Below are 17,824 nucleotides of genomic sequence, written 5' to 3'. Positions count from 1 at the left end.
GGTTCCAGAAATGCCACCTGCCACTGCCTTCTCTGGACCCAGGATCATATACAGAGACAGAAGTGAAGAGGAAACCTGTCTTGTGATCTGACTAATGAAAAAATATAAATGTTTTGGAAATAACTGATGCAATATGCTTTGGGTTAAAGAGAACAGGGACATCCTGTTTGCTATAAGTGCACTGTAAAAAGCAGCTGTGATGGTATGGAGGTGCATGGGTACATTGTAAAGGCATGGGTAATACTAAACAACATATACAGATTTTGGAGTAAGGACCTTGTCATTTTCTGGCCTATTTTGGCATGTCATTGTCAATCTATATTCTGCATGGATTACATCAGCCTTGTCCCATAGTGGAAGAGATAAACTATTGCAGATCCATTTTAAACAATTGCCACAATATGAAATGAAAAATACTGTAACGGTTGTCCAAATATTGAACAGCTGAAATCCTGTATCATGCAAGAATAAGAAATCATTTCACTTTCAAAACTAGAGCAATTCTCTCCTCTGTTCCAAAACATTTACAGAGTGTTGTTAAAACAAAAGGTGATATGTCACAAAAGGTTTTATTTTCCCATATTTTATGAATGTTACATATACTGCCATAACAGTCGTGGCTGGTGAGAACAGCAGGGCAGATGAGTGAGGCATTGTTTAAGTACTAGTGCTGTGTAGATAATATCTCTACACTACAAAAAATGGTTGGGAACTACTGGTTTGAAATATACAGTTTTTATCTTTAAGATTTCTATTTATTTATTATATTCTATAAAATGCATACACAAATAACAAATAATACATGTAATAACTTTACATACATTTTATTCATTTATATTTGTGTGTGTGTGTGTTGTTCACCCTGTTATAAAACACTGGTAATATTTCCCTGGAAAAGTTGTCAATAAATCCAAATGTATTTGTTCAAAAATGTAGTTGTTTATATTGCACTTAACAAAATAATCTAACATTCCAATATTCTGGAAATGGGATTTCCAAAATACATTGTTCTAACATCATCTAACACTTTGTCTGGACACCTTTTTCTTGTTCTTTTAGAAAGCTTTTAAATCAATCAGGAGAAACATAGGAAATAATTTATAAACTGTAGTTAAATGAATGAAAATATAAATGTTTTGTGTATTGCCTGTGCATGGCCAACAGTTATTTCATGTTTAACATATATTCATAATAAGGGGACAAACATTAAAAAGGTATTGCCTGATGAAAGTTCAGTACAAAATTAGGCCTCCTGTGCCTTATTCACCCCCCTGTGACTTGGACATCAGGGTAAGGTGGATATTTAAATCACTGCCACACAGCCATCCCAATCATATGAGAGATCTGGGAACTTTTGAGTGTGCAATATGTACTTCACTTCAAGTCTGATAATGTTTGTATCAATACTGTGGATAACTGGGCTCAGTCCTGCACTATGTAATTCTACCTCTTTTACCTGCAGGCTGTGGGCTGAGCCCCTGTTGCCTGTTCTTTATATGAATGGAGACTATGTGGTTGGAGGAATTGTCTCCATTCATTCTTACATGAGATTAGAACAGAACACCTACACCAGACTGCCACTACAACCACAGTGCACTGGGAGGTCTGTCTGTGAGTGTAGAGTGAACATGGTGCAAGGCACAGGGACATAGAGACAAAGTCAGATTATTAATATTACACCTGCAAAACATAATATTGTCGAATGATGCATTGTCTGTTTTGTACAGTATGGATTTCAGGGAGCTACTCCACGCTCGGGTGATTGAGTTCACCGTTCAAGAGATCAACAACAGAACAGATCTGCTCCCGGGAATCACGCTGGGCTTCCAGATATACGACACGTGCGCCGCTGTGCCCATGGCGATCAAAGCTACATTTCAGGCTGTTAATGGCATGGAACCAGTTTTAAATTATACCAGTGTGTGTTCAACTAATGCAGCCGCTTATGTACCTGCTGTCATAGGAGACTCAGAATCCACACCTTCAGTTTGTATGGCCAGAATACTCGGCCTCCTTGGAATTCCACAGGTGAATATTGTAAGCTATAGAGAGAGAGAGAGAGAGAGAGAGAGAGAGAGAGAGAGTCCTTAATATTTCTAATATTTCTATATTGTTTGAGGAGGAGAATTTGGCCAACGACATTAACGTTTTAAGCTATGTCCATGCGTTACATTTTTGATAATAACTGAATAATTAATGGCCTACGGGTTTTGTGGATCTGTTTCTGTTTTATAACAGGTCAGCCATTTCGCAACCTGCGCGTGTTTGAGCAATAAGCGTCAGTTCCCTGCCTTCCTCAGGACCGTGCCAAGTGATCACCACCAAGCGGCAGCGCTGGCCAGAATGGTGAAATATTTTGGCTGGACATGGATTGGAGCAGTGCGCAGTGACTCGGATTATGGGAATAACGGAATGGCCTCGTTTCTAAAGGCTGCGCAGGAGGAGGGGATCTGTGTGGAGTACTCGGAGGCCTTTTACAGAACAGAGCCGCGCAATAAAATAGAGAGAGTGGCGAACGTCATACGGTCATCAACAGCCCGAGTAATAGTAGCGTTTTTGGCTTCAGACGAAATGCAAGTTTTATTAGAAGAACTGGTGAGAAATCCGCCGCCTCCTCTTCAGTGGATTGGCAGTGAGACGTGGATCATTAATGCAGATTTCCTGCGCTTTAACATGTGCGCTGGGGCAATAGGGTTCAGTGTTCCCCGCGCAGTGATCCCAGGGCTCCGGGAGTTTCTCTTAGACCTCTCTCCAGCACAAGTTCTCAAATCACTACTGTTAACGGAATTCTGGGAGAGCTCGTTCAGCTGTAGTCTTACGGGTTTCTCTGAAAGCATGAGGGAATGTGACGGCAGCGAGGACATCCGCGCGCTGCAGAACCCGTACACAGACACGTCACATCTGCGCATCACTAACATGGTGTACAAAGCTACATACGCCATAGCGCATGCCATCCACGGTGTTATCTGTAATGACACGCAGTGCGACAAGAGCATTCAGTTCGCACCATGGCAGGTCCAACAAATCTTATAGATAAAAAATATGAATAATTTCTAATGTGAAAAAGCATAGTATATTTGACTATGTTTAACTCCTGAAAAATATATGAAATTTTGAGTATATTTTGGCAATGAATGCAACCAATATCATAATATCATAATATCCATCCATCCATCCATTATCTGTAACCGCTTATCCAATTTAGGGTCGCGGGGGTCCAGAGCCTACCTGGAATCATTGGGCGCAAGGCGGGAATACACCCTGGAGGGGACGCCAGTCCCTCACAGGGCAATATCATAATATAATATATTTAAATCTACACCATATGCAGACATGAACCACTTAGTATGCATTTAAAATAAATTAGTGTATTTGATAATGTATACCCCAATAGATTGCAATTTTCAGACAATGTCTCCCATTGCAGATACTGGACGGTTTAAAGAGAGTGAACTTCACCACAAAAAATGGTTATCGTGTCACCTTTGATACCAACGGTGACCCTGTGGCTGTCTATGAGCTCATAAACTGGCAAGTTCAAAAAGATGGGACCTTGGATTTTGTGACAGTGGGCCTCTATGACTCCTCCAAACCAAAGGGACAAGAGTTCAGCCTAAGCAGAGCAATCAACTGGGTGGGGGGACAGATGGAGGTACTGTACTCATTGACTAGAGCAAGAAAACATTTGTCTGTGAATAGCATTGTGATCTTCATATGTATTAAGATTATGATTTGTATTTGTCCTATGTTTTTCACAGGTGCCAGTGTCTGTGTGCAGTGAGAGTTGTCCTCCTGGGACTAGGAAGGCTGTACAGAAAGGAAGGCCAGTCTGCTGCTATGACTGTATACCATGTGCAGAAGGAGAGATCAGTATCAGGACAGGTTGGCTACACAGCACATAATGCTGAATGAAAATTATACAACTCTAAACTATTGTTTTTATTTTCAATGTTGAAAAATGTGATTCTCCTATACCATCCTGTTGTATTTATAGAGTGGTTTTACTCTATAATATTGTAATTTCTTCATTCTACATTTTTTAGGCCCTGACAAACAGTGTCCTGAATATGTTTCTCCTACCTCTAGACTCTTTAAATTGTGTACAGTGCCCTCCTGAGTTCTGGCCCAATGCCAAGCAAGACAGCTGCCTTCCCAAGCCTGTGGAGTTCCTGTCCTGGGGTGACACACTTAGCATCATCCTGACAGCATTTTCTGTGGCTGGGACCTTCATAGCTGTGTGTGTGGCTGCAGTTTTCTACAAACATAGGACAACTCCCATCGTCCGTGCTAACAACTCAGAGCTGAGCTTCCTGCTGCTCTTTGCTCTGGCTCTGTGTTTCCTCTGTTCACTTACATTCATTGGTCAGCCCTCTGAGTGGTCCTGCATGCTTCGACACACAGCATTCGGCATCACTTTCGTTCTCTGTATCTCCTGTGTTCTGGGAAAAACAATAGTGGTTTTAATGGCCTTCAGGGCTACACTTCCAGGCAGTAATGTCATTAAGTGGTTTGGGCCTCCACAGCAGAGACTCAGTGTCCTTTCCTTCACTTTCATACAGGTCATTATTTGTGTGCTTTGGTTAACAATATCTCCTCCTTTCCCATTCAAAAATTTGAAGCATTATAAACACAGGGTCATCCTGGAATGTGGATTAGGTTCAGCAGTAGGTTTCTGGGCTGTGCTGGGTTATATAGGTTTCCTGGCTCTATTGTGTTTTGTTTTGGCTTTTCTGGCTCGAAAGCTGCCTGACAACTTCAATGAAGCCAAGTTTATCACATTCAGTATGCTCATATTCTGTTCAGTTTGGGTTACATTCATCCCAGCTTATGTCAGCTCCCCTGGAAAGTTCACTGTGGCTGTAGAGATATTTGCAATTTTGGCCTCAAGCTTTGGCTTGATTATTTGTATTTTTGCTCCCAAGTGTTTCATAATCATGTTTAAGCCAGAGCAGAATACGAAGAAGATCCTTGTGCGTAAAGTACCTTCTAAGTCTCTTTGAGGCTCTTACACATATTGTAATGTCAGCAGTATGTTTAGCAACTTAAATATAAACATTTTCTTCTCATGATTATAATATCATAGATTGCATTCAATTTTAAATAAGGAACTAGGACCTTATTTATGAGAAACAACAGAGAAATAGTACCATTCAATAATCTTGCTTTTAGCATTCCCCCAGACTGTGCAAAATAAAAAAAAATGGCCATTGTAAATGGACATTTTGACCTGAAAATATATCAATGATTTATGGCCTGCGACATGTGTATTTTTGTCAAGCCTTTTGTCAATTTATAATTACATCATAAACATATTTGAGCCTTAAGAGATATCCTAGTTGGAGGACACTCACCCCAAATATATAATAAGCAATGCCAAAATAACAAATATACTATTGTCTAATAATTTACTGATCATGCTTTCAAACCATGTAAAGCTTGAGAACGTGCAAATTAGATTGCAGATGTATAAAGTCAGCAGTGTATATAAGAGTAGCCAAATCAACATTTTTTCATTGCATTACTTTAAAATACTGTATTTGCAGATTATTTATGTACTATACTTGTGTTTAAACATAGTTTAGATTTAGACATGGTTAAAGAGAAATGCTGTATGTGAATTTTTCACTTAAGTCCACAGAATATTGCCTGAAAGCACCATAAGAATAATACAAACTGAGTAGCCAATGTATAAACAGTAAACCCTTATCCAGACCAATACAAATAGCTAGCTAAGTTTGGAACATTTGCCATATTAAAACCTAATGTATACATAATAGCCAGAACTCCTTCTGTGTAGAATTTATGTTGAGTTTTCTTTTCTGCATTATGGGGTTTTATGTTGGAAAACGTTAGTTGGCAATGGTTTTCTGAAATACTACCGAGCTCATGTAGCTATATTGATCAAAATAGCATGAAGGATTCTCATGCAGTGCTGTATGGGCCAATTACTAAAAATGATCAAACATTTAATTTATGTTTATTTTGCAGTTATTTAGTTTTTGGGACTATTGGTTTAAGATATTTAGATTCCATGAGATAGTTTACAGTTTCTGTAATATTTAGTTTTAAACTAGATAATTTAATGTTTCTTATGTGTTAGTTCATAGTGGTACTGCAGTGTCAGTATAAAGGCATACTGTCTGTTTAAGAAAGGCGCTGTTGGGAGGGAAAGCAGTGGATTAGCGAGTTAGGAGGAAAAAAAAGGTTTGCTTGGCGCTAAAGGCTGTGGAAGCTCACTGTTTTCTTACCGTAGCCATCGTTTTTGTTTTGGAAACGTGTTAATAAAGTTTGTTCTTTCTTTTAAAACATTTTTCAAGAGTGGAAAATGGATAATTATCAAAATGAACGACATGGCACGAGTAAACCACTGCTTCACCTTTGATAAAGGGTTTGCCTCTACATAAGTAAGAAAATTCACTGTCTGTGCGTGTGGATTAAGAGGAAGAAAAAATCGTTCAAGTAAGTGCATTTTTGCTGTGGCAGTTAGGCTAACAGGTGGAAAGCTAATAAGTTAAGCTATGGCTGACGATTCAGCTTCAGTACAAAAAAGGCAAGTAAGGCCAACAGCAAAGGCTATGAAGGAAGCTTTACAGAGGCAAACAAGTGCAAGGAAAGCTAAGCTAAGTCAGCTAACTAAAAGGAAAAACGAAATGCTTGAGTTAATGGAGGGTGATGTGGATGTGGTAAAAACCAAGTTGAATACAGAGTTTAAACAGCTACTTGGAGATTTTTGCAACCTCAACAATTCTGTAAAGGGGCTTTTATACCAAATTAAGTCTGAAGATGAAATGATAAAGGATGAGCAGTGCTGGTTTGAACCCAAAGCCACATCATTTCGTGAATTCATTACTGAGGTCAATGCTTGGCTTGATGCTGTTACCCAACGTAGGGAAGAAGCAAGCAAGTTTAATTAAGATGTGAGCCCTAGTGATAGTATATCAGCTACATCCTCTAGGAGGTCTAGGAAGTCTAGAGCAAGTTCTGGATGCTCTACAGCATCGTCTGTAGCATCCTCTGCACGTTTAAAGGCTGAGCTGGAAAAAGCAGCGCTGTTGGCTAAAGCTGCATCACTAAAACAACGACATTCTTTGGATAAAAAAAGAGCTAAAGGTTAAAGCTGAAAAGGAGCAGCTTGAGCTGCAAGCTGCACTTGCTGCTGCTGATGCTCAGCTTAAAGTGTTACAAAATTACGAAGAGTCATACGAGTCAAGTGATGCACAATGTGATGCAGGTGTGGTGTCTACAGTAAGGAAGGGAAAATCCATCCCTGTGCTTAATGAAGCAGACTGTCAGTCTGTCCACAGTCCTGCCTCAGATGTTCTTAGTGCTAATGGTGATGACTTACTCTGTCATTGTCCTCACACTAAGTGTGTTGCTCCTTCGATTAGTCCAGTATATACACAGACTCTGTGTACTGTAATGCAGAGGCAAAAAAGAGATTACAGATTGCTTAGTACAGCAACAAAAATGATCTTCTTTACCACCTCAGAACATTCCCACGTTCAAGGGAGAGCCTTTGGACTATATACTGTTCATGAGAGCATTTGAACATTTGGTGTAGAGAGTAGAACAGAAAACAGCACAGATCGACTGTATTTTTTGGAGCAGTACACCAGTGAGCACCCAAGGGATTTAGTACAGAGTTGTTTTCACATGAAGCCAGATGAAGGGTATTGTGAAGCTAAACGTCTCTTAAAGGAATATTTTGGAAATGAAAACAAAATATCTGTAGCATACATGGATAAGGCTTTAAACTGGCCTGACATCAAGGCAGATGACAGTGAAGCACTCAACTCATATGCCCTCTTCCTGACAAGTTGCAAAAATGCAATTGCAGAGTTGGAGTATACGGAAGAGATGGATAATGCTGCCAACATGTGTGCAATCATTTCCAAATGCCCATGTAAGTTGAGAGAAAAGTGGAGAGGTGTAGCCTGTGACATACAGGAAAAACAGGAGTGCAGGCCCAGATTCAGAGACATAGTAAGGTTTGTTACCAGACAAGCAAAGATTGCTCTCCACCCAGTGTTTGGAGACCTAAAGGACAGAAACAAAGCTCAGACAAAATCTCTGCCAAACATAAAGTCAAATAGAATAGGTAGCAAAAAGAGTTTTACTACCACAGTGACGAAGTTGGACAATCAGAGTGCAGATATGGTTTATGTCCAAGTAAAAAGATTCCTGTTAGCACTACTAAACCATTCAGTAAGCCCTGTATCTTCTGTCAAGGGGAGCATACATTGGAGCAGTGTAAAAGGTTGCAGAAATCTCTTCACAGAGAAAAACTGGATTTTCCCAGAAGCAAAGGCCTATGCTTTCGCTGCCTTAAACCAGTACACATGAGTAAGGCATGTGGAGAGAAATTGAGCTGCCAACTTTGCTCAATGATACACCCCACTCTTCTGCACATGAAGAACAAAGAGAAAGCTGTACCCAGTTCAGAGCAAGCAAAGGACACAGAGAATCCTACAGTGATCAGTAGCTTTGTGGACATAGCTGACAGAAATGCTTGCAATGGGGCTGGGAACACAGACAGTGTTCTTGCAATCTTCCCAGTACAAGTAAAGGCAAAGAAGGGCAGCAAAATAGTGACATCTTATGCTTTTTTTGGATCCCGGCAGCAATGCCTTATTTTGCAGCGAAAAGCTTCTGCATAAGCTTAACCTTTGTGGACGAAACATTAGCATTCTTCTGACCACTGTTGTAAACTTGTCTTCTGGTGGTTTCAAAGTGAAGAGAGGAGACCAGTCTGGATATAATGCTGTTTATTGAGCGCTCTGGTTGATCCTCAGACTGATCTCAGAATGATCTGGTCACAGGCTGAATCTCAGACTGATCTAATGGTTTGTAAGAGGCACACATCTTTATACCCATTTTACAACTTCACACATGGATTGATCTTTACCTAAAACAGGATCTGGAAGCACCAGGAACTGTCGTAACACATCACTGTCGTGAACAAGCCATAAACAACCTAGGCCATATACATCATCTGAGTTCCTGGTGCACTGTCGTAAAATTAACAGCTGTTCTTATCATAGGTGTTCAAAACAGGGAATGTGTGATCTCTAAAACAGTCCAAAATGTTATAGGAGAAATTGTACAATTCAGATCCAAAGGAAAAAAAACAAAAAAAAACAATACAACACCACCATGGGAGAGCAAAGGATTGTTCACTGTAATGCTGTAGCTGGGTTGGAAGTGAGTGGCCTTCATAGTAACAACTTTATTGAGTTAGAGAAAGTATTCTCCCAAAATGCAATTCCAGTGAGCAAGGCGAACATCCCAAGTCAGGAAGAAGTAGACAGATGGCCTCATCTGAAAGATGTTCGAATTCCAATCATATGTGGAGAAATAAGTCTGCTAATTGGTGCAAATGTGCCAAGGACATTGGAACAAGAGGAAGTAATCCACAGTGTAAAGAATGGACCCTATGCTGTGAAAACAATGCTAGGATGGACCATTAATGGACCACTTAGAGAGGACAGCTGCAGCAAGACCAAAACTGGTGTACCACATGTACTGTCAAATCGGATATCAGTGGACAGACTAGAAGAACTGTGGTGTCAACAGTTCAAGTATGACTTTCCTGAGGGTAGGCAAAAGGAGTAGGCAGAGATGTCAAAGAAGGCTCTAATTTTCATGGACAGGGTGTCCACATCAGCCCAGCTGAAAAATGGCCACTACTCTATTGGTCTGCCTTTAAAGAACAAGGAGGTTAAAATGCCCTACAACCGTGTCATTGCTGAACAGCGTGCCTTAAATTTGAAGAGGAAGCTTCTCAAAAACACTCATTTTAAAGAGGACTATATCACATTCATGAATGATATGATCACTAAAAGCTATGCAGTGAAAGTTCCAAACAAAGACATCAATCGCAGTGATGGAAGGGTGTGGTACATTCCACATCATGGAGTATACCATCCCAAAGAACACAAACTCCGTGTGGTGTTTGATTGTGGAGCATCATATCAAGGAACCGCATTGACTAAACAACTTCTCCAAGGACCCGATCTGAGCAATACTTTAATTGGAGTTTTAACAAGGTTCCGTCAAGAGCCTCTGGCAGTAATGGCTGACGTGGAAGCCATGTTCCACCAGGTAAAGGATCCCTCTGAAGATGCTGATCTGCTCAGATTCTTGTGGTGGCCAGAGGGTGATGTAAATCAGAATCTAGACGAGTACAGGATGGAAGTACACTTATTTAGAGCCACTTCATCACCAAGTTGTGCTAGCTATGCTCTGAGGCAACGTGCAGAAGACAACAAGCACAAATTTGATGCTTCTGTAGTCAACACATTCTTGCACAACTTTTACATTGATGATTGTCTGAAATCAGTTCGAGGTAAGACAAGTACCAGTAAGCTTGACAGACCCATCACTAAAATATGTCTTCTTCAAGCCACAGAATGAGGCAGTGGTAAAGACTGCACTCCTACGGTGTGTCAAGTGCTAGCAACCTCTGACACCAGAAGACATGATCTTTTTCTTCAAGGACTGTCTTGAATGTTTATGGGCTATTCACTTTATGTAAGATAATTGTTTCTATTAATAGAATAAAATTATGGGCCTGGTGTGTATGGGCCAATTACTAAAAATTATCAAACATTTAATTTATGTTTATTTTGCAGTTATTTAGTTTTTGGGACTATTGGTTTAAGATATTAGATTCCATGAGATAGTTTACAGTTTCTGTAATATTTAGTTTTAAACTAGATAATTTAATGTTTCTTATGTGTTAGTTCATAGTGGTACTGCAGTGTCAGTATAAAGGGGTACTGTCTCTTTAAGAAAGGCGCTGTTGGGAGGGAAAGCAGTGGATTGGCGAGTTAGGAGGAAAAAAGGTTTGCTTGGAGATAAAGGCTGTGGAAGCTCACGGTTTTCTTACCTTAGCCATCGTTTTTGTTTGATAACTGCAACGTGGAAACGTGTTAATAAAATTTGTTTTTCCTTTTAAAACATTCTTCAAGAGTGGAGAATGGATAATTATCAAAATGAACGACGTGGCACGAGTAAACCACTACTTCACCTTTGCTAAAGGGTTTGCCTCTACAAGTGCTGTCTGAAGCCTCAAAACTCATGTTTATGCAACTGTGGTGTCTGGCCTTGTCCTACCTCCAGAGATTCCATATTTACTTGCAAAAACTAAGCATGCGGTGGAAACTCCTTTTATAACTTCTATATTAAATCAATTATATTGTTAACGCGGCTTTACGTTGAATGACATTACCAGGAAATTACTGTGAAGTCATCTGATTGAAATGAATAAAGATTCCAGGACACCACAAACTCTTCCAAACTGAACTGTGGTCTATTTAATGTATAGGTTCCCCATACATATTACAGGGTATGTGTAATGTGTACGTCACATGGTTGGGTCGAAACAGAATACATAAGACTCAATTAGGAGTCCATGCTTTAACATGATTCACATTTAGGAGACAATTACCTATTCTATTTACAAGTGTGCATAAACACAGCACCCTCTAGTGGACTAAATGTTGCTCATACTGCACGTAAGTACAAGAATCACAAACTTCTATAGACAACAAACCAAACACTGAATCACTATATTGAACAACATTGCAACAAACACAAATGTACAACAAAATGGTCATGGGGTTTTGCTTTTGACCATGTACACTTAATATTAGTAACACTTTTCTCAGGCACAGTAGGGTTATCAGCAATAATGTGTCCACAGAAAATGGGTTTGCTTTCCTGTCCATCCTGATCTATACCAATTATATTGCATTTGATTAAACATGCTTTTAATATCATTGGCAAATACAATTGTATGCTCCCGAAATGTCAATAACACACCTATTAAAGAGGCACTTAGCACAGGTCCTGCCACAAGTCTTTCATTCAGATTGCTTCCTTCATAGTGGAATGAACAATTAAAAACTATTCTATGTTTTTCATTGTGGGTCACAAAGTGATGTGGAATATACAATGATTTTGGTGACTGCCACTTAGATGTTCTTCACTTCACTTCAGCAGTTCGCCTTCAAATATATGTGTAGTTGCAATTCTAAGCTGAAAGCCTGTAATTGATGATATAATGTGATAAATATTGTCCACCAGATGACGCTCAAACATTATTTATACAGAACACCAAGCCTGACACTTTTGCAAATGCAAGTCCATCAATAATATTTATAGTAAAACTGGATAGATTTTGTGTAGATTATAAAAGTTTGAAAAATCCCCATTTTAAAGGAATCTCTGTGCTTTAACCAGATTTTTTTTATTAAATAATATGATCATGAATGCCTTGGGAACTTTGTACACAGAGGCTGTTACAAAAGTGTGTCTTTTAATGTTCATAGTAATATTGCAAAATCTGAAATAATTAATCACAAATTTAAAACAGTGTGACAAACGTTTAAGGAATGCTGTGGCACAAGCTGTAAGTGCTTGACCTTAGAACCAGATGGCCTTAGTCTGAATCCTGTTGCTGTTCAATTTTGTGTTTTTTGTGTTTGAATTGGGATCAATATGTAATCAAACAGTGTAATTAAAACACAAAAAAACCTCATGCCACAAGTGGAGAAACCTGTTAGTTGTGGACTTTGTAACTAAAAGGCCTAGGTTCAAATATAACTGCTGATTAAACTAGGGAAGCGACTCATTAGAATAACATAGAATGAAGTACATTTTGACTGAATTACTTAAATCATATAAAATCTGAAATGATGAAGAAATTTATGCTTGACCCTTATTGATCCCAAATTTGTTGTATTAAATGAATGCACTGATGGTCAGGTGGTGTGAGTGGTGAAAAATTGTGTGTGAGTGGTGCAAGCAGTTGACTTTGTAACTTGGATGGCCTGTGTTTGGACCCAGTGGCTGGCTGGAGTATGTTAAGTGAAAAATTTTATATATAAGAAATATATTTAGGATATATCAAAGTAGCTCCAAATATTAGTGGACTTTGCTAGTACAGACCATGCCCGTAAAGGATGAAATGGGGAGGTGAACTCAGAAGCCTTTGGGGATAAGTTCAGGGTGACTTATGGATGCGTATGAAGCCGGACCCCCCGTTGAATAAATAAATACGAGAAAAGGGTGAAGACAGGGTGGAGACAGAGTGGAGGTGGGAGGAAGTTTGTCCAACTCATAAGTGACGTGAATTTGCGAGGTATATATAGGGCTGAGAGGACGAGTTCGGGCGTGGTCCTACTCCCAAAATTATGTTATTACATACCTTCAATTTGCTAGTACAGACCACGCCCATAGAGGCAGAAACAGGGAGGTGAATTCAGAAACCTTTGGAGAGGAGTTCAGGGTGGCTTAAGAATGCGTATGAAGCCGGAATGGACAGGTTCAGGTACTCTGGTCAAGGGTTTGATTGGTGTCCTGGATCGTGTGTAGGTGAATGAAAGGGGTTAGTGAGTCCATGAATTAACTACCTTTAATAAACTGGTGCACCACTGAGCACCATGTGAGATGTACAGAAATAGCATTGGGTGGAGTAAACTGAATGTCCTTTATTGATTATGATAATGACAGAAATTGTAGCGTGGTTGTTAATTTAAATATTTAAATGCCGCAGCGATAAAGGGATAATGATTGCACAATGTGATAGAGTCGAGGTTGGTCTTAAGATGGCCAAGATCATCGTGTCAGCAGAAATCAAATTGATCAACTACTGATAGAATTTTAAAGTATCACTATCTAAATGTCATTAAGCTACAGTGTAACAATAAAAATGACATTAATCTGGGGTCACCATGACAGTGCATCAGACTGGATGCACTGGACGGATTATTGCCACTTCAGTGTAATTGATATTGGTTGGGTAATGGTGAGGGGTCTGAGGCTGGCAACAATAGGTGGAAAGTGGATTAGTAGCAGCCTTGAAGTCATGTACTACTGATGGGCAGCATTAATAAAGCAAGATGTCCTTCGTTGGCAGCTATGCCATGATGGTGCATAGAGGGAATTGAGAATGGAAAGGTGATTTAGAGGGATGTCAGATGAGGCCAAATAAGAAGCCCCAAAAGCTTCATCACCGCAGGAATGGCAAGATAGAGAAAAGGCAGTTTGTCACACAGGAGCAAACTCTGAAAAAGACAAAATCCAAAAGGTGATGAGGAGCTCAAGCATGGTTGCAAGGTAGAAAGTTGACTCAAGGATAGCGGAGATGCCTAGATGGTGAAAAGCAGGTGCCAGAGGAGAGGTAGCATGAAAGAGGGTGAATTGAATTTGAGGTGGCATCAAGTGGCTGAGTGCTGGTCCAAGGCAACACCTTAGAAGAGAGCATAAGCTGAAACTTAGGGTCTAGGAGCAGCGTGGTTGCAAAAATGAGAGTTCAGGTTGAAGGCCCACAGCAGCTGGAGGAATCAGTGTGAACAGTACCATAAGAGGCAGGTGAGGTGCAGTTGCTACCAGAGAGATGAAGGATGAAGGTCCTCAGTGGCACAAGCAGGAAAGTTAGAAGCCGAAAGCAACGTGGGTCAATAGGAGAGAATGGGTTGAAGGTCCATGGCAGTACCTGATACAGAGTAAGGGGTGAAATTATAAGATAGGAGTGGCATAATGTAACCGGTGGCGGCTTCTTATTTTCTCTGCGTTGTGTTGGTTAATAATGACCGGACCACCGATGACCACCGAGCTCTCCACCGTCCGGGTGAGCCCTTAACCCTCCTCTTTTGTCCAGCGGTCAGAGCATAAAGCAGCTTTGCAATGGAAGAACAGCCTGGGATGAAATGTTGATAATACAACACCATCCCAAGGAAAGATTTGACTTTCCTCTGAGATGGCGTGAGCCCATCAGAGTCCATGAGGTCCTGTTTTCTGAAGGCTGAGATGACCTTAACTTTCTCCTGGTCAACTGAGACACCGCTGCTATCCACCATGTGGCCAAGAAATGTTACAGACCTGCGAAGAAAGTGACACTTCTTCTGTGACAGCTTCAGATTGTTTGCTCTGAGCCACGAAAAGACCATGTCCAGACGTTTCAAAGCCTCCTCCTCAGAAGGGGCAAAGGCGAGCAGATCATCAAGGTAGCAGAGGAGACTTGAAAAGTTCAAGTCACCAAAAACACTGATCATCATTCTCATAAAGGATGCCGGACTGTTGCACAGACCCTGGGGAAGCCTGTTGTGTTCGTACAGGCCCAAAGGTGTTGTGAAGGCCGTGTACCATCTGTCATCTGACATACCATCTGGAGGGGGATGTTGTAAAACCCCGATGTGAGATCCATGGTGCTGAAAAAGGCGTTCCCATCAAGGGCAGCAAGGCAATCCTTAAGTCACCTGACTTCTTCCAGACAAGGACCAATGGTGAAGCATATTCACTGACTGACTTACTGATGATGCCTTTTGTTTCCATCTCAGAAAGAACCTCTCTCAGCTTGTGATAGTGCGCTGGAGGCACACGACGATAAGGAAGTCGGAAGGGGCGGTCATCAGTGAGGTGAATGCGGTGGACAAAGCCCTTGGCTTCTCCACAGTCCAACTTGTCTTTAGAGAAGACATCCTGGTAAGTAAGTATGACATCGACCAGCTGCTGTGTCCACTCCTCTGACACCTCACATCCCTCCAGGTCAATATCTGCCAAACCACATTCCTTCAGCCGTTGAGATGGATTTGAGGACCGTTTTGAATTTGTGACAGGTTCAGTAGTTGAATTGGTCTGAGGTCTACAGACACCCTGAGAAATGGGCAGGTCTTCCACAGCAAGACATGGAAAGACATCTGCCCCCTTCGCATTGCGCCGCAGTGTCACAGGAGTCTTTGTTGTGTTCAAGATTTTCTGGATGTTGGATGTCACTACCCATCCAACAATTATGTCTCTAGGGGCTGAACGGGAGGAGGTGGGCTCCACGATGACAGTGCTCCCAGGTGATAGATGGGCATTGCTGGGCAACTTCCCCCACACAAGATACTCCTGTTGTGGTGCAAGGGTGATAGACTGCCTTAACTTAACTGTACCAACCTTGTCAGGCATGACAGACCCAGACCAACGGGTCATGCAACACAGCAAATCAAGAAATTGCTTGCACTCAGGATTAGAGGAACTGGAGCATACAAGCTCCCAGAATTTTACATCAGACCTCATCTTTTGGATCAAGGGTCTAATAACATTGCTTCCAATAATCAGCTCATCTCTCTGCCCTGGAACAAGGAACGTAGGGATGGTGAACTTGGAGCCATGAATCTCAATGTCAAGATCATAAATACATTTGGGCTTTGCCATAAGGCCACCACAGCCAACAAGGACCACCTTTTCAGGCACAGGTTTAGGAACAGTGAGGACACCTGCTGCTCTTAGTTTGGACTCCCCTTCTTCACTAAGCGTGCATGACATGCTTCCTGAATCAAGCATCCCTCTCAGAGTACACTGATCACTGACTTTCACTGAAGCATAAAACAGGTCACTTGTTTCTTCTATTCTGTGTGAGCCTACAATGATCACCTTTGTGTCATCTGGGAGAGAGCTACAACAGTTCACATAAGTTGACTGCAGATCATGTTTGTCGTTGAGGGTGTCTCTGGCATCGCCCATGTTAACCCTCTCATCACATGGGCAGGCTAGTTTAAATCAGCACCAGAGGGAGGAAGAGTAGGAGTGGCCCCATGACGGGGGGAACGTGAACACTCAGTCCTAACATGGCCGGGACTGAAGCAGTTATGGCATAACCTATAGAGCCTGCAGTGTGCATGTGTTGAGTGATCCTTTGAACCACAGACTCTACAAGGCTCTGGGAACTGTTTGTTGCCAGGATAGGCTGTGAAGCAGTCCTCCTCTTGTTCCTCATATGATGATCTAGGCACTCCTGGACCTCAGCTGCGGTCCACTTCTCAGGTGGCTTCAGCTGGAAAGTCAAGCCAAGAGTGGGATCAGGACAGTGGTTTATAAACATCATGACCACTTCAGCACTCGGGTCCTCCACAGATTTGCCTCGCCTCTGGAGACACTCATCAGCAGCATCAATGGATTTTTTAAGATGAATCCAGTAATCAAGAGCACTCTCCTGTGCCCGGGGCAGGGTTCCATAAAAGTCTTTCATGGGCAGATTAGAATATGCTAGCTCACTGAAGTTCCTCTTTAATATCTCAAACACTGCTGTGGGTAGATCAGATGTACACAGCTCAGGTCGACTGCGGGGAGATACTTTAACCACATCTCTAGCTCTGCCCGTCAGTCTTGACATTATCAAGTCATACATTTCAGTATACGTCTCACACTTAACCCTCTTCAGGTAAGTTTTCATCATATTTTCCCATTCATGAACAGAAAATGCGTCAGTGTGATCACCCCTGAAATAAGGTGGAGCTCTGGCATCAGATTGTACAACAACCTTAAGCTGTGATGCATCAATGGAAGACTGACACAGTGTAGGCTGAGACTGAACAGTACTAGGCTGATAAATGGCATTAAGGCTTGCTGATATGCTGTCCCCTATTTGTTTAGCAAAATTACTAAACAGACTACCAAGGGCCTCAACAGGAATCACCTGGGCAGGCTCAGGGTCTGGCTGGGAAATGGGTGTGGAGCTAGCAGTGGGGATCAAAGGTGAGTTGATAAAAGATTGATCAGCTGCATAGTTAGGGACACCAGGGGACACAGGTCCACCCCTACCAAAACACAGTGAAGGCATTTGTTTGCCCCTTCCCTCTCCTAAGATGACACCACGCCCATAACCTGCCATAAACTGAACCTTGAAAGGGTCCCCACTTGACATCATAAATAAAAAATTGGCAGAAGAGGAAAAAAAATAAAATAAAATAAAAAAAGTTTTTTTTTTTAAAGCACACAACCAGATATGCAGCAAAACATAAATAAAAACACAAAACCCCTCAAATTTTAAAAC

General features: G+C 41.2%; 1 protein-coding gene across 1 annotated transcript; it reads left to right on the top strand.

Annotated features, from left to right (window-relative positions):
• Window positions 1-1,728: 1,728 nt before the first annotated feature.
• Window positions 1,729-5,000, top strand: LOC136709620 (extracellular calcium-sensing receptor-like). Its single transcript, XM_066684996.1, has 5 exons — window positions 1,729-2,028; window positions 2,239-3,015; window positions 3,428-3,652; window positions 3,759-3,882; window positions 4,087-5,000. The coding sequence occupies exons 1-5, from the start codon at window positions 1,729-1,731 to the stop codon at window positions 4,998-5,000; spliced, it is 2,340 nt and encodes a 779-aa protein (XP_066541093.1).
• The last annotated feature ends 12,824 nt before the right edge of the window (window positions 5,001-17,824 follow it).

Source organism: Hoplias malabaricus, chromosome 11 (assembly GCF_029633855.1).
Source record: "Hoplias malabaricus isolate fHopMal1 chromosome 11, fHopMal1.hap1, whole genome shotgun sequence".
NCBI classification, from domain to species: domain Eukaryota; kingdom Metazoa; phylum Chordata; class Actinopteri; order Characiformes; family Erythrinidae; genus Hoplias; species Hoplias malabaricus.
This window is presented reverse-complemented; position numbering and strand designations above follow the sequence as displayed.

Bases quoted from the DNA above. Each gene is read 5' to 3' on its own strand.
- LOC136709620 (XM_066684996.1), top strand. From the start codon at position 1,729: ATGGATTTCAGGGAGCTACTCCACGCTCGGGTGATTGAGTTCACCGTT. The intron at 3,653-3,758 runs GTACTGTACTCA...TGTTTTTCACAG, and splicing joins GGGTGGGGGGACAGATGGAG to GTGCCAGTGTCTGTGTGCAG. The intron at 3,883-4,086 runs GTTGGCTACACA...TCCTACCTCTAG, and splicing joins AGAGATCAGTATCAGGACAG to ACTCTTTAAATTGTGTACAG.